The sequence below is a fragment of the Papilio machaon genome, chromosome 15 (assembly GCF_912999745.1).
Source record: "Papilio machaon chromosome 15, ilPapMach1.1, whole genome shotgun sequence".
Classification (NCBI taxonomy): domain Eukaryota; kingdom Metazoa; phylum Arthropoda; class Insecta; order Lepidoptera; family Papilionidae; genus Papilio; species Papilio machaon.
The window spans coordinates 7,890,502-7,914,742 of NC_060000.1; the positions used below are offsets into that span (position 1 = coordinate 7,890,502).

The window sequence follows — 24,241 nt, forward strand, 5'->3', positions numbered from 1 at the left end:
ATTGTTTTACCGTAAAAATTCACTTTAAATTTCTTGTATTAGACATACGTTTCGATACATGTTTTTCGACAATGGAGACACTTGATACATAGTAATTATTATAAAAAAAATCATGTTTTCGTGAAAGTTTCCTGTCGTAGTAATTGTTAGAACAACGTATAACTATGGCCTATTTGTGACCTACACGTAGTTTATATAAAAGTGTGTTAAAAATTAGATTTTGTTAATAAATTAGTATTATATCTTTTACTATGAGAAGCGGGAAAGATTAAGATTTTATATATTTTTTTGTTGCTAACATTCCATATTTCTTTATTTTTGTATAAAAAACTCGTAATTTGTACTTTTAATATTTGAGGAGCGTCGCAACGAAAACCGATAAATTAAATTTGGACATTTTTTTTTTCATTATGATGCCAAATGTTTGTGAACTAAAAAAAAAAAAAACAGTATAATTTATCGGGTTTTTTCCCGACTCTGCTTACTTCTAAACTATCCAATATATTTATTTTGTCGCTTGATAATATTTTCCTTTTTTAATCTGTAATTAAGTCACGATTGGAAGTAAAAAGTTCAGGGTTCGTATTTCAGGAAGGAAAATTGTAAATTATGTGATTATTTATGAAATGTTATATCTTTGTATAGAGAAATATGTATATCTACTTATTGATGTAATATATGTTTAGAAATTTATTGATTAATACATGTTTCATTATTTCATTCGAGTTTTATTTAAATCTGATGATGATCATAACTTGTAGTTGTTAAATTTAGGCGATAGATGGCTCCTTTACAAATTGATACATTTTAACTGTTTTACCACGAGATGGCGCTCGTATGTAGTCTTTTAGGAATGGTATTTTTAAGTTATTTTACTTGCAATTTATTCAGCTATAGAATTGATGGTTTTAATTATATTTTACTGTTTTTAAAAATATTTTTGATAACCGTTTCACAGACTTAACACGCCATTGTACTTTTGGCTACAAACGTTGGGGGTACAGTACACACAGCGATAATTTGAAAATATAATTTTCTTAGGTAAAAAAAAACATTTCATATTATATAAAAATCAACAGTATATTTTATAAAATTTACACTATTTACACGATTTGTACAAAAATATCGAGACCGCCTTCACAGAAGGCATTACACAGTTCTTTTTCACTCACTCAGTAGTATCTCAGTCTTACGTCACACGAGTCACACCCGCGACACGTGCAGCGGCCGCTTGTAGTAAGGGTGGTGCGGACGCAGCAGCGGCGGCGCACAGCACGGCGCCTTGCGGGGCGGGCACAGCGCCGCGCGCCACACCGCGCCCGACTTGCGCGACCACGCCCACGCGCCCGCCGCCACACCGCACGCCAGCCCCAGGCACGCCGGCAGTCCACCCCACGCCCCCTCCGCCGGACTCGCCTCCAGCGCCGCCAGTGCAGGCACCTCGCCCTGAGACTCTCCGATACGCGCCTCCAGCAACTTGGCGGCGGTAGCTGCGGCCGCCAGCAGCAGGTACAGCGCTCCCCCGGCGGCCGCGCGCACCGCCAGCCGGCCCACGCGCCGCGCGCCCCGCGAGTCTAGTGCGCGCCGCACGCGCACGATGCCCGGACACGCGCCTGCCGCCAGCGCCACCGCGGCCAGCAGCAGCGCGCCGCGCGGCACGCCCACCAGCGCCCCCGCCGCCGCCCGCGCCACGCCGCACGTCCCTGTCAGCTCATCCGCCGTCACCCGGCGCAGCGCTAGCGCCGCCGCCGTCCACGCACCCGCCCAGCCCCACGCCGCCGCGTGCAGGTACGCCGCCGCGCGCTCCAGCGCCTCCGTCGACCACTCGCTGGCCGCAGTCAGGTACCACGCCACGCACGCGTTGGCGAACCACGCGTCCGCCGCCAGAGTGAAATAGTACGTCAACGAGAAGAAGGCGACGCACGCCGGCGAGGCCAGCCCGTCCACGGCCAGCGCACCCCCCGCGCACGACACCGCTCGCGCGCCCAGCCAGCTCCGGATTACGTAGGCCGTCGCGACGACGGCGTGGCACGCGGCCATCCACACCATCGGCCGCTCGGGGTAGCGGTAGCGCGAGGGCTCGGCGCAGAAGGTGAGCAGCGCGAACGAGGTCGACAGCAGCGACAGCCAAGCGAGCGTGTTCATCCAGACTTCCGCCGTGCGTTTGGCGGGCTGCGAGTAGCGCGCGTGCTGCCCGCACGCCGGCCAGCACTCGCCGGTGGGCGACATTGCGTGCGCCGGTGAGCAACCATGCTCGCGCAACTCGGGGTCGCGGAAGGGCCAGCGCGGCGGCGGCTGCGGCTCCGGCTCCAACTCGCTGGCGTTGGGCGGGCGCATGCACAGTCGGCGTACGGCGCGCAGTGGGAAAGCGCCGCAGTCGAGCGCCACCGTGGCCGGCAGCAGCTTGAGCTGGTCCCTGCAATCCTCGGAGACGGTGTCGCAGAGAGCGCGGCAGGCGCTGACCGAGCCCGACACCTGCTCGGAGCACAGCGGGGCGAAAGCCGAGCACAGCAGGAAGCGCGCGTGCACCGAGCACTCACTCGATATCAGTCCGGAGAACTTCTCCATCTGAAACGAACAAAACAAAGTTTAATAACAAAATCTCCTCATGTTACCAATGTTGGTTATTATTAGCGGTGTGGAAGACGAGAGGGCAGCGAGACTCATTCCATGCGGACGGCGGGGCATAGGGGGAGGTAGGGGGACAAAACCCGGCACAAATTACAGCTCGAGACAAAGGCAAGGTCACGGCTGCTTTTTGTATGGCAGTCGTCGGCCGGCGGATGTGTAGCGGCCGAGGCGGGAGAGGCTCGGTTTTTGCGTCACTAAAACGGTTGTTATGCGTCCGTCTGCCGATTAGTTGCCGCGGTAATTAATATAAGCAACGGCCTCCGTAATGAGAGGTTAATTACGCGTCTCGGAGATTTTAATTATAGTTCTTATGTTCCGCGATCAGTATTGATTGTAGATAAACAGAGCAATTGAATTAATTTATAGAGTGTACGTCCATATCGCAGCGGCTGCGGCCTTTTTCTCTTTTAGTGATTCGCGGGACGGTAATTAACTAAATCGTAAAGGTTCAAGTATAAGAACAAATAGTTCGCAGTATCGATCCTTCAGCCACTTCCTAGTAAAACAAATACAACAGGTATATTTTTTTTTGTATGATCAAGGATAAACAAGCAACTACAGAATAGCATGTAGATAAAAAAGTCAATAGTTTGCATTTATTTTTCTTATGAGAATCATAACAAAAGAGGTGAAATCGTTATGTACTGAGAAAGCGTGCTTCCTAAATGTACCAAATCGTGTATAACTGTTTGCTGCGTGTTGTGCCTTCATTGATACATAATACGTGGAATGTCTGGTTTCAAATGAGTTGTAATATGAACGTGGCACCGGATCGCGAGCCGTTTGAAATTTGATCACGTCGTTAGTTGATACGACATGGAACACCGGAAGGATTAACTGTGCCTTCAGTTTGTTGCCGCTACATTCTAAGCACGATTTGCACATTGATAATAAATTTATATATATCTGTATAATATTATGAGTGTATTATAAGGTATGAAACACGCATCTAAACTTCGCAACGCTATTTGACACTACGTCTCATGATGCGAAAAATCTACAGCTTCATAAAGATATTAAAAAAAACCTAACTGTACACCTTTCAATCAAATAAAAGTATCCACGGATCTATAGAAGTTTGTTTTCTTTTAAGGATCACTTTCCGGATTAGCCATGCCTCTACACACACGAGTACCTGGTCGCAATCGCGCATGCGTGCACTCCAACTGCACGAGATTTTAGAGTTTTTTGGGCTAAAGTTTCATTGTAAGCTAACAATAGCGAGCAAACGTCGCTTGTTTGTGCGCTCGGGGAAAGGTTCGGTTGTGTCGGTGCACTTAACATTTTTTCGTTAAGGCGCAGCTTGCTTTACTATTTTTTATTCAATTAAATAAGCGACAATATTTAACTAACAATATTTCTTTACTATCTTTAGATTTCAGTTTCTATAAAAAACTAGATTGATGATGTGTTCAAGTATGAATCATTAACAATCTGATGTAAGGTCTCTCAAGGATCTCACAAGCGAAGTAACCATAATCATCTTTAAAAAACATTTATGTCTATAATTTTTTTTCTAAAGAATAACTTAATTTATATATTTATATTATAACGAAAATCAACAACAATAGTAACGTCTCCTTAACACGTATTTGCTCGCGCACTCTTTTAGACGTCTTTGGATCACATACAAGGGTTTCTATTGATACAAATCCAGATATCCAGTGCATTTGTTACAATTGTACACTCAATATCTGTGCAGCAAGGTCGATATTCCATTGCAGCTCACTTCAAAGCACTTTACGCGTGTTTGTTTACGTTAGGTAATCCATTGGACCGCACGATACCAAGTACTTAGTTATATTATTTATTTGCTCGAATAAACATTCGAAATACGAGCGCCGAATGAAGAATTCTAAAAGGCTCTTTTGTTAGTGATTGTATCTACTATTAACTTGCATACTCTCTGTAACTCAATCATGCGTTCTTGATGTAGTAAACATTGCGTGCAATAACATCAAAGGGATAATCGGTTTTTTTTTTAAATGTTTAATGTAGTTCCGGTCTGAAGCAAGAACATTTTTATTAATAAATCGCAAAGTTCATGTCGATGCAAGTCCGCTCTATTTTTCAGGAAATACTAGATACTTCAGCATTCATTGCAAAACCCTCTTTGGAACTCTATTTTGCATGTTAAAACATTTTTTTATTGTATTCATATTTGGACTTACTTTTCGTGGAAACGTTTCATAATTTAATTAAGTAAAAATTCCCTTTTTAAAGTTCATTTAATTCGGGGCAACATGTAGTCGAAGACAAAATATTAATTACCGAGGGCCTCCGAAAATAGTCTGTCGGTATTTCTTTGATCTTCCGGCAGTTGAACCAAGTAACAAGAAACTACACACTAGCTCCAAACTGTTCATTTTTTAAACATAAAAAAACAATTAGGCATTAGTGTGTTCCACCTCCTCGCGTGAGTAGAAAGCATCCATCCACGCGGACGTAACACCCCAAATGGATTGATGCTCTCTGCTCCGGTGCTTCCCCGGGCAACGTGGTTAGAGACTGGTACCATTACCTACTCTCTAGCTACGGCTAAGAGAACCACTCGAAGTGCCGTCGGTGACTGTGGGTTTAACCGGCGGTCTATCCAAACCCACCTGCGCTAGGACCTGCGCAGTTGAGCGCCGTACGCAGGGATGAAGGAGTCCTGGGGGGCTGAGCCGAGCGTCACAGGGATTTATAAGTGGCGTAAGGCAACACTCCCCCTTTGGTCCGGATTTCAGGCAAAACGGTAGCCCTACACGCTAGCCACGGGTAGGGAAATGGCCACGCGTCCCGTCAGAGGGCCGCAGGCGAGGAGGGTGGGGTCCGTTAGGTGTCACGGGGCACCTAGCGGCGGTGAAGGTCATGCTGACGGGGCAAGTGAAGGTTGCGCAAAGGTCAAGTCGGGCGTTTTTCAACCCGACTGCCAACCGGATCGAGTCCCTGATGTCGCACTGTGAGCCAGCCCTGCCCCCCTATACTTCCCCAGTAGTCCTAACGCCTGAAAATTTTATTATATGAGTAGGGCGTTCCCAAAGGTGCGGGCTCCATGGAGGGTGGGAAGCTGGGGAAATGAAACCTTCTAAGACAGGCTATGGATAAAACAAGGCCAACTCAAAACAAAGCAAAGGCGACTGGTTCATTCCACGCCTCCACAAGCCAACCTGTAAAAGCAGGTCCGAGCAAAAGCTCAGCAACAACATCCAAAGGTGGCGGCAAAGCCTCGGCCAACCCAACACCTACAACATCAGCGGATGCGCAGAACAACGAAGCGGCACCAACAGCACCTGTTATGGCGCCGCCCTCGCCACCGCAAAGAATCGATGACGACCTATCAGCTGCCTGGCAGGTAGTCTCCAGACGAGCTAAGGACAAAGCACCGAAGCGTAATCTGGAGCCAACCAAGACCGGGACCACCGGAGAGGAACCTGCTGGCAAGCCAAAAAAATGGAAGCGGCCTACCAAGCTCCAACGGTACAGAGCAGCTCAACTCAAGGCACAGAAGGGTGAACTACCTAGGGTTACAGAGTCGCCAATCCCAGATCAGGTGTCGCCCCAAGCTGGACCTAGTGGCCAATGTGCAACTGGTTCAGGTCGTAGACCTCCAGAGCCGACCACTATCTCTGGCAAGGGAACGGCCCCTGTGAAAGGAAAGGCGCCTCAGCGACCTGGTAAGGAAACCCGAGCCGAAAAAAGAGCTTTGAATACTTCAACGTCGCCGAGAGGAGACCATAAAAAACAGAGGGTTGAAAGACCTTCCAGAACAACAGCTATCAGCTACAGTGATGCAGTATCCTCCGACCTAAAAGTAGCGGTTACCTGCGCACGATCCGGCAACCTAACCAGGGAGATAGCTAATACCTTTATAAAAAACATGACGCAAGCAATGGTCAAGGTCGCGTGGAAGCCAGAAGGCGGAAGTAGTGACCAAATGCCGGTTTTCGTCACCAGACCGACATACGTCGAGGGAGCCATCAGGGTCACCTGCGAGGACCAGCTGACACTTAATTGGCTGAAGGGGATTGCAGCGGACCCCCAAATGTGCCAAGGAAACCAGCTGGTCGTCAAACCACAGGCTGACCTCCCACGACGCGTACGATGTGGCATGTTCGTCCCAGATCAGTTCGACCTTCTTACTGATACACGTGACATAGGGCGCTTGCTCTACAGACAAAATCGCTGGATAGACATTAAAGAATGGCAGTTCCTGGACGGTGAAAAACAAGCGGAGGGTTGGTTCATCAAGGTGACCATCCCCGAAACGCAGATCCCCACCGTCCTGGCTCACAACAGACGACTGGCCTGCACTATTAATCAGTGCTACCTTAAATTCCTGGGCAAAGGAGGGAAGTATTACGAGACTCCGCAGACCTCCACGCCAGCACAACCAACTGACATGCCCACTCCACAAGAACAGGAGCAAAACACCAGAGACAAAGTCGCCGACGATGCGTCGACCAACAGTTCTGCAGCAGAGCAAACCAAAGGGGATCAAACATCACAAGATCCCCAGGTAAGCATACCAGGCACGTCAGGCTTGCAACAAGTGTCCTCCCCTGCGGCTGGGGAGTCTCTCGGTACCCTATCGGGAGCCTCCCTCTCCGACGGGGATGATGCTGAAGCAATGCTGGCGAGCCTCTATCTCGACGAAGAAGGCAAGGACATCAAGGAACGTCAAAATGCCGTCCCTTTCGTCGAGTAACCACACCCAATTCCTACAAATCAACCTCCACCACAGCGAGACTGCCACGGCTCAACTACGTAAGTGGCTGGAGGCACACACCAACACCGTCGCCCTAATACAAGAGCCGTGGGTTAGGGCGGACAAGGTTCTAGGACTTTCTAAATTATCAGGTAAGATTAACCTCTTCACAAGTCACGATCGGCCAAGGGCATGCATACTCACGTCTAAAGGTATACATGCCTTTCCGCTGACGGATTTCTGTTGCAGAGACAACTGTGCCATAAAGGTGACAGACACGCAGGGAAGCGAATTTGTAGTCGCCTCCACCTACATGCCGGAGGCCGATGAACCACCGCCGGCCAACCTTGCTAGACTGGTCAACTACTGCGAATCAGCCGGCCTGGAAATGATCATCGGCACCGATGCAAATGCCCATCATCAGCTGTGGGGCATGGACAAAAACAACGAAAGAGGTAAAAATCTAGTTGATTTCTTATTCACCACCAACCTAAACATTCTTAACATGGGTAATGAACCAACCTTCGTGACGAGGAGGTGCAGGACTATCATTGACCTCACTTTAGCAACAGACAACATTGCGTCTAAAATTGAAGCATGGCATGTCTCAAAAGAGGCGTCATGCTCAGACCACAGGTGGATACGTTTCACTCTCTGCGTTAACACAACAACCACCATGCAACCTAAAAGGAACCCTAGGAAGACAAACAAAAGTTTGTACACTAAATCCCTAGCGGATAAATTAAAAAAGTTAGACTCAACCGCACCCCTCAGAGGGTCAGAACAAGAGCACATAGAAACACAGGCTAACAGTATTTTGGAGAGCATCATAACCAGCTACCACGAAGCCTGTCCAGAAAAAATCGATGCTCCAAAACCTGGTCAACAACCATGGTGGTGCAAAGAACTGGACAAAAAGAGGAAGCTGGTTAGGAAAGCTCTAAATAGAGCCATGAACACTTCGTATGACACCGACTGGGACGCTTATAAAAAGGCAAAGTCGGACTACAAAAAGTGCATCAGAAAGCGCCGCACCGCAGGGTGGCGAAACTTCTGTAGCAACATAGACAAATGCGCCCAAGCAAACCGTGTTAGGAAAGTCCTCTCAAGCCAACAACTTGAAGGACCTCAAACTATACGCACCACGGACAATACTTATACAACCTCATCAGACGAAACACTAATAGCTCTGCTTAATGCACACTTCCCTGGCTGCAAATTGAGCAGAACTACAGAGTGGTCTGATGACGTCAGTTCACCCACTTCCCATGATTGGGTACTTGCCGAGCAGGTCATTACAGAGTCCAGACTCAAATGGGCCATTAATAGCTTTCACCCCTTCAAAGCTGCTGGACCAGATGGAGTTTTCCCAGCCCTGCTCCAGTGGGGGGAACGCCTTCTAAATCACAGGCTAGTTAAACTCATGCAAACTTGTCTAGCATGCAAATACGTGCCTAAAAGTTGGCGAGAAGTTAAAGTCATCTTTATACCTAAACCAGGTAAAGGCGACTATACCGACGCCAAATCCTTCAGACCGATAAGCCTAACGTCATTCATTTTAAAAACGATGGAAAGACTTATCGAAAGATACATCAGGGAAGTAGCCCTAAGGCAAAACCCCCTACACCCTTTACAACACGCATATAGTGTTAGCAAATCGACCGACTCGGCCCTCCATCTTGTAGTTAGCAAGATAGAGAACGCGTTGAATAATAAATCAATTTGTATGGGCTCCTTTATTGACATAGAAGGAGCCTTTGACAAAACCAACTTCAAATATATTGAAAAGGCCCTACTAAATCACGGAGTTGACTCCGCAATATGCCAGTGGGTCACACAGATGCTAAGTAAAAGGATCATAAGGACTAAGGACTCTAAAATAGTGACAATTATGAGAGGGTGTCCCCAAGGGGGAGTCCTCTCACCGTTGCTGTGGAATCTAGTCATTAACGATCTAATTAGCATCCTAAACAAGAATAATTACTACACGGTGGGATATGCCGACGATCTAACAATACTGATCACAACTATCTCGGCTAGTGTCGCCTGCGACCTCACCCGAGCGGCGCTACGAATTGTAGAACGCTGGTGTAATAAATTCGAATTATCAGTCAACCCAAAAAAGACCGAGATAGTAATGTTCACCAACAAAAGGGTTCTTGGTGAATATAACCCCCCCTCGCTATTTGGCACAAAAATTCAAATATCAACTGAGGTGAAATACCTAGGCGTGATATTAGACAGTAAATTAAACTGGAACAAACACCTTGAAAGCAAGGTAAATAGGGCAACTATAACCTTCTGGCAATGTAAAAAGATGATTGGTAAAAGATGGGGGCTCTCACCAAAAACGGTGCTATGGCTATACACGTCGGTTATAAGACCAATCATCACATACGGAGCGGTAGTCTGGTGGACAAAAACCAAACAAACTACCGCATGCAACAAACTCCAAAGGTGCCAAAGACTAGCTTGCATGGCGATAACAGGCAGTATGAGGACGACTCCCACTACTGCTTTGGAAGCCCTACTAAATTTGACACCTTTAAACATCCATATACAACAAACAGCAACCTCAACGGCGCTAAGGCTGCGCACACTCAATCTATGGAGACAATACAGGATCCCTCATACGTCTATTTTGGACACGCTCACAGCAGCGCTGCCCATCGTAGATGCCAAACACGACCTGATCCCCAAACAATACATCTTTGACAAGAAATACAAAATACACCTCACTGAGTCTAAACACAATGACACGGGTAGGCACAACCACACCCACCTGATGATCTACACAGATGGGTCTAAGACTGACCAAGGTTCAGGTTCGGGAGTATTCTCGGAAGACCTGAACATTAAAATACACACATCCCTAGGTCAGTACTGTACCATATTCCAAGCAGAATGCATGGGTATAATCTTAGCAGCACACGCCATAGCTGCAAGGAAAGCAAAAGATGAAAACATCTGCATACTTACCGACAGCATGTCTGTGCTCCAGGCACTTAACAGCTACACAGTTAACTCAGGCCTTATATATGAGTGTCACCTAATTCTGAATGATTTAGGAGCAGTCAACAATATCAACCTTCGATGGATTAAAGGTCACAGCGGCTCCAGAGGCAACGACGCAGCGGACGAGCTGGCCCGCAAAGGTTCCAGTAGCCGAGCAATCGGCCCTGAACCCATCGTCCCCCTGCCTTTAGGATACTTAAGGTCGCAGGTAACAAGCAGAAGCCACGACCAGCACAGCGCGCTTTGGGATTGCATTAGTGAATGCAGGCAGACCAAAGAAGTTCTGCCGGAAATTAATAAGCGAATCTCAAACACGCTACTTAAATTAAGTAAGCCACAGCTCAGAATAGCTGTAGCTGCTCTGACAGGTCACGGCCACTTTAACAAACACCTTTTTAACTTAGGTATCACAGACAGTCCTTTATGCAGGGCGTGCATGGAGGAAGAAGAAACAGCATTGCACGTTATACAACACTGCCCGGCAGTGTCCGACTACAGGGACAGATACCTCGGTCCGCCGAGGTCGCCGCCAGAGATCACCAGCAACATTAAGGGATTGCTGGGGTTCTTTGGCGAGCTGGGCTGGCTGGAGTAACCCACAGCCTGCCTTCACGCAAAATACGCGCTTGTCGTGGAGTTGCGGAGAACTGAGCCCCTACTACTAACTACTAACTAACTAACAATGTCGACAATGTCCGATTTCCTGTTGAAATATATATAAATTGTACCTGAAGTATTACTATAAATATTTTCTCAAGCGAAAACAAAAGAAAATAAGAATGACAAAAATAATTTCATGTTTTAACCAGATATATTTAATTAATTGCAGCAATTAATTTAGGTTATCTTGTTAAAACGTTTAAAACATGGCAACACAACTTCACATGTCAATTAGACAGCCCTCCAAAATCCTTTGATCATTAAAAAAGGCACGTAAATCAGGAGCGCTTTGAAGTCGCCTGCCAGTTGTACTCACTATTAATACGCGGGGAATGTAAACTTCACTTGAAGTTTATAGATGCAGTCAATTTTTTATAATGGATAATAACTTTAACGGACATTTTATCAACAAAAAAGTGATATTATGAAATATTCAAAACGCTTTTAATTAACACAGCAAACAGGTTTTAATGAAACGAATATTAACTTTAAATTAATTGACGAGAATATTTTTTGTTAAGAAATAATTACTCAGAATATAATTTAAAGTATATCAATGTATAATTTATATTTCCATAAATGTAGTGTGCAAATATTCGTAATTTTTGTTGAAACAAACATGTTTTGGTTCGAGTTTTTTGACACTTTGACAGATTATTTTATCTGTATATTGAGGTTATTATCAGTCACTACGATGTTCAAAGGCAACATTTTTTCGCTGGGCGCAGTTTCTACAAGTCGTTTCCTGCGGTTAATCTTCAATACACGAATACTAATTAAGGTTGCCGAGTTATGAGTCAATTAAAATCGGCGGAAAGAACATTTAGCAGCGGTCTTTTGATGGCGCCGCTTTGATTGCGTTTTATTCGTTTTGCGATACATGCTGCATTAATGAGGAAGTTGGAAATAAATTTGTGTATTTTTTATTTATAAAACTATAGAAAACGAAACGTTGTTTTTTTCTAATATAATTTGTCAGTACTTTTCTCCCGAGTACATTTTCTTCATTATCAATATTTATACGAGTTTTCGTTTTTAGTCTATAAAACTTCGATAGTCTCATGCTTTCCTTGCTAAGTTCTTTTTCAAATTAAACAGTTATTTACAGTTCATTGAGTTGGCTGTTCTTAATGGAATCAATTTGACCGGAATGCAAATGTCCAAAAGCGATTCACTTCAGTAATGAATGAATTCGTTTTACGATATTGTATAACAGTTCTGAATATTTAATTGAGATTTCTCATTAAAGAAATACAGCTAAGGTTAAAAGAATTCTCCAAATATTTAAATACAATTTCTTGATATGTAAAAAACACGTATAATTCGAATCATATAAGTAGCGTACAATTTGATTATGTGCTAACCTAACCTTGGTTACGAACTAAATAAAAATCGTTCGAAAACGGAATCCGTCATGTATTTATCTCCCACAATATAATTAATAAAACACTAAAGCTATTTTAATCTATACAATAGATTTCTAAATTAAAACTACGCATGTTCCGCTGAAGAATCTGACATAAACACCATTTTCCTTGGGCCACTGCCCACTGTTCGCTGTCAGCGTAATTGGCGCTTTACAGCCGTCGGCGAGCGATTTACAGCGCCCCCGACATTTACTGCTCGGCTTTGAGTCGGTACTCAGCTGACAGAGATCTCTATACCACTCGGCCGTGATACCGTTATAGCTCTCATTTGGGAATACTTCCTTGATTTTATGAGTTAACGAGAGTTTATGGGTGGTGTGGAAAATATCTTAATATAAAAATGGTTCACAGCATTTTTCTTTTAGAATAGATATTTCAAACTTCGTTCAGTATGTGTAGGCATTCACTTCTTCCTTACGACACTAGCAAGGATCTCATTATTCTAACAAATAATTACATAAAGATGTAGGTCGCTAATAATTTTTAACTGTTTAATTTATTAAAAGAACCATTTCTCCAGAACTTCATGAAGGTCTCGTTGTAAGTAATTTTGGAATTGAAATTGATATGCTATCGATTTACTACTAGCTAAAGAGAAAACATAAATTTAGCATTTAATGCTCACAGAACGAATTGTATCATGAGTTTATCTTTTACTTTTTAAAGTTTTAAAAGCATCGGAGTTCCGCCGGGGCCGGGGCCGGGGCCGGCGGCGGGGGCGGGAGCAGGGGCAGCGACGTAAAGGCTGTCTGAGAACTAGCTTCGATGTAAATGCATTAATGGAACCCATTAAAGCGTAGATATCGGACTCACAATCATTAAGAATTAACGCGCGGTGCACTCGCTCGATGTAATCAAGTAATTCGGTGGTCGTTTAGTGCAAGCGGAAGCGATAAGCGGAGCGATTGTGGTAGGTTTTTTAATTATATTACATATTTTATTTTATATATTACTTAAAAAAATGTATCAACTTTAAGTCAAAAAACTTTGCTTTTTTTAGACCATGACAGTCACACACAGTCACTCGATCATGTACTAACAAAAAACTATAATCAAAAGTTATTCATAATGGTTTTTAATTAAAATTAAAGCAATTAAATAATATTATAAAAAGTTTTTCAGGACATTCCAATATCCGAATTTTTTTTTCATTGTAACATCACCCTAAATATAACCCTTTCTTAAAATGTAGTACAAAAGAAATGAAGCTCTATAGCGGTGCGGTAGATATTAATTTCATGGTAATATTATCTAATGATCTATGATCAGATCGGAGCCGCGCATCCGCCGATTACGAATTAGACGCGGTTGAGCCTCGGGCCGTGGGGGAGACGAGACAGAGGCGGGGGGAACGGATAGGTAATCAGTGTTGCCACATATTTTTGATAATGTTTACTTGAAGAGTTTATAATTTTTTTCATTATATAATATGTTTTAGAAATTGGTACGTTTAATGAAATTTAATTCAAGATTTTTGTTGCATTAAGTTAGCAAAATGGATCTTAATGTGAATGGATACAAATTAAAGTAAAACATTGAAAGCGGTGATGCTACTCAAGCGGAAGCGGTTTCCGCTTGAAGGCTCGCGTCATATCGAGTGTCGTAGCTCGAGCGAGGCGATGCCGCGGTGCTTCAAGCGGCTCTATTCAAGCGAAAAGACGATGACTTCGCATGCGCTCCAATGATTTAAGGCACCCTGACATCAGTATAGAGATAATTATTGTGCGATATACTAAACGTTATTACTGTCATCTTATTTATAATCTTAACTTTTCATATTTATAATAGCGAAAAAGTATTTTATTTGGACATTTTCATTTTGTGTCTGTCTGTGATATTTAGACTAATTATCATTAAAAAAGGTTTATTGTTGTTATAATGTAAACATAGGTGTATAACTAAGCTAAAACATGTAGCTAAATAGAATAAGAGATGTTTTAAGCTAAAACTAAACGCATAAGCTGTTGCTTTTGTTGCATAAATCTTACTAAGATTAATGCAAATGTTTAGATAGATGAATGGATCAATTGGATGTTTGTTAGAAGGTATCTCCAGAACGGCTTATTGGATCTCGCTGAAATTTAGCATAGATGGAAATCATAGTCTGGAGGAACACATAAGCTGCATTAGTTTTTTTAATTCCTCGCGGACAGAGTCGCAGGCAGCTAGTAAGATCATAAAGCGCTGCAGCGCTGCCCCTACCCGTGCGCTGTCAGCCGGCGCCGCTTATTATCTGCCAGCTGATAACATTTAATTGGGACAAACGCATTTTTTAAAAGTTTCGTCTTTAAGATTTACTTATAAATAAAGTAATCAAGGGGCACTGATACGTGACGACCACGACCAGTCTAAAAAGATTGCAGCGACGAAGAAGAAGAAAAATAAACTGAACCTTTTAATTTTTTTACATTATTCAGGTATTCTGTTTTATATCGGCAACAATAGAGTTGGTTCATTACTACGTTTTCCTTAATTAAGAAAAAAAGAAACAATTATTTTAGTAATTCGTGAATTCAATATTGGCAACATATTATAAAGCAAATATATATCATTTATACAGTTGATTTGTATGTAAAATGTAAAACTTGCAAATGATATAAGCGTGGGAATTAAGAGGCCAGATTTTGAGTAAGTTACAAAATAAACAGAGCGTTGACGAGACGACGCGAACCGAAGCAAACATTGCGAGATCGTCCCTCGTCTGCGGTTGTTTGCACTCGCTTATTTTATGACTATTTAGCAACTAAATATTTCGAAGGGCGTTTAACACATCCATGTTTATGTACTATGAAACTTCTATTTAGTAAATCATGATAACTGTATGTTGTATTATATAACAACATATGACAAGAAACCAAGACAATTGTTATGTTTTTTTGGTACAATCTTAAAGATAGATAACAATATAATTTTTACAAAATGAAGTTATTGAAATTGTGTTATTCGTTACTTTTATAAAATATTATCAAGTACATTGACGACGAGATGAACATGAGAAGAACGTCGTATGAATATTAAACAAAGGCGGAGGTATTCAGACATGAAAGAGGAATTTCTTGACTTTAACAAAGTTACTTATACGCTGCGATTGTCCCACGTTTAATGAAGGCCAGTTGAATTAAATTTACCCCAAAATTGCATTTACCTTAAACGTTTTACAAATTGCAATAAAAATGTTGATTATTCATGTCGTTAAGGACGCCGCATTACGTGCAACAATTCCTCGTTGATTCAGTTAATTTGTACAGTGTTTTTAGATCAATTATTTCTATGTAATATATCTAAGTTGACTCTCAAAGTAGTTAATAATGATAGAAAAGCTTTTATTAAAATTACATTCATATAAGTAATAACAAAGCGGTACTTAACATTTTGCAATCATATAATTAAATATATTCTGACATGTGGCTTCGCAATTTTATTCAGGATAAATAATATATTAGCATTAAAAAGTGATTTAGAGTTAGAGTCTTGACAAACTGCGAGGACCAACTGCGGCGCTGTGACTGGCAACCCTACGGGTCGGTGTTGAGTCAGGGGAGCTAAACAGTTTTTAGCAGTCGTATATAAACACAAATGCTTTATTCCGATGCGAAGTTTAAACTGCTGAATTAAATATAAGCCGCTGTCGATTTTAATTAAACAACGTCTTTATACGGTTACCGAGTTTACTGTTTTTCTTCAAGTTTCCTTTGATCTGTAATACTTCGGCTTTGTTGTTGCCGTGATTATGTCATTTCTTTGAGTACCAAACATTCCTCCGACGATCCTTACCTTTCGCATATAATGTTCAATACCACAAAAATAACTTTTTAGTACATTTGGAAAGTCGAAAACTAAATTCGTTTTGCTGTCGGTAAGTTACACAAGCGGAGACTTTGACATTACATTTATGGCAGGTATTTCGTTCGGAGTTTATTTTTTACGTCCAAATAGTTTATTGGAATTTAATTTCGGTGAAAGCTTTACAAGTCGCTTCATCGAGTTTTTAACTTCGATTCAATCTTATTATGCTACTAGGCTGTACTTTATCACTAAAATAATAAGTTTGTGATATCTCCGATGACCTACATATCTAGTGCCCATAAAACTAGTATAATTATATCCATACGCTGTTCTCTTTTGTAATAAATCTATGAATTAAAAAGCCAACTCATGGGTTCGATTACTGCGCCGGTTCGATTACAATAGCCGGGTGACTGGTGCGCCGTCGGGGCCGCATCGCACACCGACTAGGGAACTATGTAATTAGAACGCATTCTTGTCCCCCTCCATAGCACCATAGACACCTCTCGCTAGTATACGTGATAGCGTTGATTTTTTTTTTGTTATTTTAAAAGGAATGCGATGGGATATATTATGTAAAATAAATTATAAATGTTATATGCTACTAAAGTTTGCATATAATTTTATATTTCGGTCAATACTAGTGATTTCTATGTTAGGTAGTGTCGATAACTTATTTAATAATCGATAAATATATATAATATAAATAATAATCGATAAATATAATATTAATAATTCGTTAATTGTTCACAATATATCTGCATGACCGTACAACAAATAAAGAAGTATCCATAAAAAAACATTCAACTTATAACCGGGAAATAAGGTAGCGATAACGCATAACATAAAGTTAAATTAGAATTCATACAAATTGCAATGCAATCTGAGATATCGATAAAAAATTGACATCACTAGCAACCAGGTCGTTGCACAGCAAGTGCAATAAAACAACATAACTCCGGCAGAGCGCAGGCGCATCGCGCTGTAATCGGCTGCCTTTGATCTCGCCGACCGACATAACGTCTATATTATGTGCCACAATTATTGCAACTCAACGGATGATAATGCGCACACGAGATTATCTTATGAGCTAATTAAAATTCAATGTACCTTGGCCTTTCATACTGTATCCCGGAGCGTCGCAGCTGGAGTTACGGACGGGAGGAAATGTTTTAATGATCCAAAAGGATGTGTTATTATCACTAGATATTTTATGTAAGCATATTTCGTCTTATTTGGATTCAAGTTTTCATTGTAATTTTTTGATATGCGTGAATATTGATTACCATATAAGTTAATATGATTATGAATTTTATAAAATGTATGTTTATAGAAAATAGAAGCATTGTTTATCAAGGTTTTCTTATTAGAATGAACTGTATCCCGTGTCTACAAATCTAGAGATTATTCGACGTCGGCGTGTTGTGTATCTTAACTTGTAGTTGTTTATAGTCTGGATATCTAGAAATCAGAATATCTATCTAAGTAAGTATACTTTATGTCTTACAAAATATTTTTATAGTACTGTGTATTAGGACTAGTTGGAACACGTCTAAATTAATATCTACAAAAAAACCGGTTTCTGAATAACTTAGCACGTTTTTTAAAGTTAAAAAGCCGGGTCGGCTTTGTGCGGCCGCCTACCTGCCGTAATTAGGCGGGCAATTTGTACTTTGAGATGTTTTTTTGCCGAGGTGGACGCGAGCGCCGGGAGCCCTGCAGCGACAGCGACTGCCTAGATTTACTCGGCCTTTTCTTTAATTTTAAATTTTAGCAGGTGTTGCCATGTGGAAGAAATTATTTCCAATGCGTGAAAGGTATTGATATCAAATAAGATTAAATAAAAGAAGGAAAGGCTAAAAGATCCTCGAATGTAGTTAAAAAAAAATACGTTTTTCATTGCTGTTTAAGGTGTGTTATGTACCTACTTGAACTTTTAGAATAAGTTAGGGAAATAGTTTTTCTTATAACAATCAAAATTGTGTAAAACATTGTCCTCGGAGAAAGGCAATAAAACCAGTTAAATTTTAAAATAAAATAAGTTTATTTTATTGCAGTTGCAAACTAGTAATTTAAAAATATGTTTCTTTTGTAAGAGAATATAATCGAATGTAGATTTTTTTATCGGCTTGGATGCGCTGTTAAGGGATTTGGGGTGTTAAAAACTTTCTTTTATAAAAGAATTATTGAGTGGTTTTTGTATAGTTCCATTATCCACGCATACCTGTGCTAATGATAGGTTGCGGCTTCAGGGAACCTCCGCCGCCACTTCTCAATAACACCTCGCCAGATGTACCCGCTAGGTTACACATGTTTTTGCATTTATTTCTGATAATTTTGACTTTGATATAATTATACCTCAATCATAAACATAACTTTGATATTACAATAGGTACTGCAAAGTGACAATGTTTAAAAATATCACGTATTTTAATAGTAATTTAGTGATAATGATGATAGATGTTTAGCCCTTAGCAATCCCTTAAATTCCAATTTGTGATAAAGTTTGTATATGATATAAAATCATCAGATTACATCTTGCTACGACCCGTCTACTATAAAAATGTTCTCCATGAAGATTTAGTCTCAGTATTTTTCATCAAAACATGGTAACCCTAACCATAGTTATTCCATTGTGGTAACAAAAACAGTTCATAATTTGACGGCGTGGACAAAGAAGCGGACAGTCGTGGGGAAATGGGTTATCATACGGCTGCTAAGAGTTTATCTTTTATCTTTCAACATTTATGGTTCTATTATCACTTATGCAGATATTGGCGAGTAATAGAAAAATATAAAAAAATTGACTGAAAAAAAGCACCATTTTGTCCATGGTATCTTATTGCGTACGAGGTCATCGACCCCGCGAGTGTTGCCATCAGATGATGGTCGTGATGGCCGCCGCACCGCAAGCTCCGACATCTACAAATTAACTACACTGTGGCCTAGCAGACTTTAACTAGTTTTACTTTGGACGGAAGTTCACAAACTTAGCGGTGAACTAGATGTTAAATTTTTTTTAAACAATTGTACTTTTCGGCAAAACACTATATTGGACTGTAAGAAATTTATTAACTCCCATAATTCAAATTGAGTCACTATATAAACATATTAAAACGTATTTGCAAAGTTTGAAAAATTATAGTGTCATAATTCTTAGGAAACATAAAATATGAAATTAATGATAAAATGTCAATCGTAAATTAAAAATAAATAGCTCTTAAAAATTCTGGCAACACACCAAAATATATAATGATTCAATTAAAATCGTGAGTCTAAAAAAATGACAATAAAAAGTGAGTCAATTTATCTAAATTTATGGTGGCATTGCTCGGGTCATGTGACATTGAAGTTTGGCAAGTAGCGTGACTACCAAAACGCGGCCGCACGAACTGATGGCAGATAGGATGGCCATGACTGAAATGGTCCGAGCCCCGTTATTAATTGACTCATCCTCGTTGATCTATTCCCTAAGTACAATTTGTACTAAAGCTGTAACCAGAGGTCGAATTTTAACCGTAATGTATTTAATTTTGTCTTATTATTTATGAAGGCTATCTGTTTTTTTTACATTTTAATTACGCCTTGTTCTTCTGTCAAAAGTTCACTTAAAATATCTCACACAATTCAATATTTAAAACTGTACATAAGATAAACATATTCACTATATTCTTAAGAATATTCTAAAACAGATATTAACAACACAAATTGTAGATTAAGAAACTTGTTTTAAATTTCGTATTCCATTTATACCGCCATTGTAGCCATTTGTTTACAATAAAACAATGTACACGAAATAAAAATGCGAAATTGCATGGATTACTGGACCGGCATTTTAACAAGCGGCCACAACCGGTGTCCATGCTGCCTATCAATACAACGATAGCGGTATCTTTATAAGGCAATAACGCAAGCGCAGCTATTTATTTTTATTTATACGCGTTATCTCGGTATCGCCTTAAGTGGCGATCGCTATCTACTAATGCGGCGCTATCGCCGGCATCCTACAAAGTGGCGATACGCATACGACGAGATAAACCTACGAATAATAGATACTATTACCGGGCAAGAGACGTTTTCTGTAACGTGTCTTGAATGAACATCTCTCTATAAGTTCTTACTAATCTTATTACAGACACCAATCTCATTGATCGTTTTAATTTTACTCAGGTGGAAAAGTGGTTGTTAAATTGCGCGGGAAACGGAACAATGTTGGCAAGACACTAAAAACCTAAAAGACATTTACGTTATTCTATACAGACTGGATAATCAAGTATTCCAAATTTAAAATTTAGATAAACATTGCCTTGAGATTAATCATAGAAGTATTGTGTGCGTAATATTTTACTAAATTGCCATAAAACAAATTTCTTATCTCTAATCATAAACAGTTACCTACTACATTCAAACTAACTGTAAACAAAAGTGTGAATCACTGCATTTTTGGTCTGGAATCCAATAGGAAAAAATGAAATAGGTAGGTTGCATAGTCTTGATAAGTTGAAGAAGCATTCTTCGTGCTAGAGGAGTATTTCAGGTGATCTAATATTTTCTAAATGTGTAAACACAACCAATGAGGTTAGAACGTGTTCACACGGCCACGGGCCGGCCGGGCGGTCGGCGACCGGTCGATCTGGATCGCGGCTTGGCTTTGATCCGAGCGATAACAGTAACAGCCTCGTTGACGAGTTGACCGCCTACGCCATCTTGTTCCCGTTTAGGTATTTAGTAGTTGATTAAATTGTTGTCAGCTTTGATCTACCGCAGTGCTCGATTGTTGCAATTTTATAAGTTAATAGTTTTAAAATTCCTTTCAAGTTGTAATATAATTAACAGCACATCTTAACTCTATTAAGCTAATAATAATAAGTATATGATTCAATAAATTGAGAATGACTACCTATGTAAACTGAGAAACGAACCAACAAGAGTCAAAAGGTAAGACCAAAGCAATTAAAACTTAATTAATTTAATTCAATGGTAACATTAACCGATATATTCAAACCCTTCTATATGTATACAAAAATCATTGCACGCTTTAAGTAGTTTCATACGAAAAATGCTAATTGAGCGAGTAAACTGAGGGGTGAGGGTTGTCTGTAGCGAGTCATTCTCACCCCCTGGCAACCCCATGTATCAGTTACGATATCAGATTTACCCGCCATAAAACCTTTTCAACAATAAGTCGTAAATTCACAGCCCTGGGGCGGCCGGCGCTGTCTGCAGACCTTATTGTTTAGGTTCACATTGAAAATATGCTTTATAAAATAAAATAAAAAAAAATTTGCTATTATTGTAATTTATTTGGATGACATCTGGATTGAAATTGAAAGTGTAGCCATATTTTATTACATTGATAAAAGTAAAATAGTTACCTACTAAGTCCTGACAATCGAAACCTAGCCCAATTTTAAATTCGAATTCTCAATAAATCAATCACAACCAAGGCATGATTCGTAATAAAGAATTAACTTTTGGTAGATAATACCTAGATCTAATTTAGAAAGAATTACACAAACGATTTAGCTTTTGAAACAATTGCAAGAGGCCTTTAAACACTAATATTAAACACTATTCAAAATTAAAAGCTACAATAAAAACATCGTTAATCCTAGATCTTCCGCTACATTACTAAATAAAAAAAAAACGAAACATATCCTTACTTATTGCTTCGTTGCATACAAACTGCCCCTTCAGTTAATCCCCTATTGTGTTTACTCCGACCACCTGAGTGGTTATTTTTTACTTGTCAGAAAGTGAAGGCCATTTACATATTTTTTACGACCATATTGCGCTTTTAGCGCTTTGTTTGACACTCAGTTACATGAACTAAAACGCCGATAAAAGTAATTAAATTTAATTATGTTATCAATAATAATAAAGAAGAAAATAAAGATTGTTTAGTATTGTTAAAAGAAAACAATCGAATGATAGATTTGAAGTATTCATTACATCACACGGAATATCTCACTTTATATTTTTCAGTAATTTTTACAAAGTTAGTCATTCATTGACATAGAAAGAATAAACAGTTGGTTTCGTTATCTTGAACTGGAGTTAAGAAAGTGCAAAAGAAAAGTTTAACAACTTACCGCTTCTTCAGCTTCCTTTTGATCCCTGTGGCCCATCAGATTGGGCATGGCCGTCCAGTTGTAGCCCAGGTCCTGGCAGTACGGGAGCTTGATCCTCTCGCACTTCCCACCCTCCACCTCCTCCTGGTCCGCAGCCGCCAAACACCCGCACAGAAGAATAACACTTAAAATCCTGGCCATCATTATTGCCTTAATCACAGTTAAATATTATCACTCATTTGTGTCATGTTCAGTTAAAAAATCACTGTTTACAAACACATAAATATCGCGTAAACATAATCTTAAACAAAATTTTATTATAACACGTCCTCACAGCAACAGCGCTCGGCATGGACTGATTCAAAATTCGAACACGGAGCGGCAATTCAAAGGCTGAAGAACGAAACCGGTCGACCGGCCGGCGCGTTCAGAAACATGCATATGTTTCGATAAAAGGTCTGAACGCATGAACTGGGAATTATGAAAATAAAAAAAATGAAGAAAAGGGCCTAATTCGTGTACGGCTCACTGCAATCAACGGCTGTAATTTTGTAGCCTCTCAGCTTTGGTCTCGCATTGAAAAAGCGGGCGAAACACATTACCACGATAAGAACAACTGTCTATAGTTATATCCTAAGGGATCTTTTTAATTTCTCGATAGCGCTAATAAATCAATATCACACATCTGGATAATTGTGGAGAGGTATTAAAAAAAAACCGGTTCATTCATATACCTATTCTTTCTATGTTTTTTAGGCTAACAGGACGAAGGTGTAGCTAGAAGTACAATGACTTATCGTTTCGTGCGTAGAGTTTTATCAATAAAAAATTATCGGCACATCAGAGTACAGTTGTTTAATGTTGATACGATATCTTTACAACTTTAGTTTATTGGAGGTGGAAGTAAACAACTGCCCGCTAAATAAAGACGTCGGCAACGTTTCATGATAAATTTTATTTGAACAAATTTATCATCCATCATATATTTCTAAACAAGTTAAAGCGTTCATACACGTTACCCCTTTTAAGTTTTGAAGATGTGCAAGCGAGATATCGGTTGTTATCTTACGTACCTATGCCATTGCCATGCCATGCCATGACATGCCATCCCGACTAGAATACATAATTAGGTCCCTTCATTATATCACTCCAATAACACCTTTGAATATAAAGCGCACCCGCGAATACGGACCTTATGTTCATTAAAATAAAATATATACGATATTGTAGTAAAAATATCATCGTCACCCATAATGACCAGTTAACGTTGAACCATGAGTTGTAGGGACATTATTTAATGTTGAATAGGGTGTTAGGGTCTTATGTTGTGGTTGTGCCGGGGTATGAATAGGTGCATTGTGCGAGCGGGACGGGCGCGGGCGCGGCGTCAAAGAGACCGCCACTGCGCCGCCGCCGCGCCGGCCGGTGCGCGTACGCAGCGCAAGCGAGACCGGAATGCCTAATTAAAGACGCATGCGTGGACTGTGCCTTGCAGGGTATGGTCCAAACACAATTTATATCTTTGCTTATTATTATTTTTTTTAACTTGGTCCATTCTTCTATTATAATAGAAATATTTGCAAAATGGTTTAAAAGTACAATTTTACAAGTTTCATGGTTAAACCACAAATACGTTGTCATTATCGTTATCGAGGATTCTAAATTTTTTAATACTAATAAGGAACAAAAATAAATTGCTTACACAAGCATGGAACGAATGTTTCTCTCTTCTTAAGTTAGCCTTGTTTCCTTTTACTGCCGTTTGTTTGAAAAAATCAGCAAATAAAACTTACACGAAAATTTATTGGTAATCGACATTGAATAACGAAATCCGGTAACAGATTATAAAAATGTATACAGGAACGTGTTTTACACATAAATTAATAAACTAATACAAATATAACAAGTTTTGTTCAATTTACGCCAACACCTCGGGACTTGGTGTAGGGAATTGTAATTGT

The 24,241-nt window shown here is 40.4% G+C and overlaps 1 protein-coding gene across 1 annotated transcript; it reads right to left on the bottom strand.

Moving 5' to 3' along the window:
• Window positions 1-1,203: 1,203 nt before the first annotated feature.
• LOC106713169 (frizzled-10) lies at window positions 1,204-22,989 on the bottom strand. The gene is made up of 2 exons (XM_014505885.2): window positions 22,302-22,989; window positions 1,204-2,568 (listed from the first exon to the last, which is right to left on the bottom strand). The coding sequence occupies exons 1-2, from the start codon at window positions 22,482-22,484 to the stop codon at window positions 1,204-1,206; spliced, it is 1,548 nt and encodes a 515-aa protein (XP_014361371.2). The 5' UTR covers window positions 22,485-22,989.
• Between the last annotated feature and the right edge of the window lie 1,252 nt (window positions 22,990-24,241).

Excerpts from the sequence above, each read along its gene's own strand:
- LOC106713169 (XM_014505885.2), bottom strand. The coding sequence starts at position 22,484 with ATGATGGCCAGGATTTTAAGTGTTATTCTTCTGTGCGGGTGTTTGGCG. Across the intron at positions 2,569-22,301 it reads AAAAGGAAGCTGAAGAAGCG|ATGGAGAAGTTCTCCGGACT; the intron begins GTAAGTTGTTAA and ends TGTTCGTTTCAG.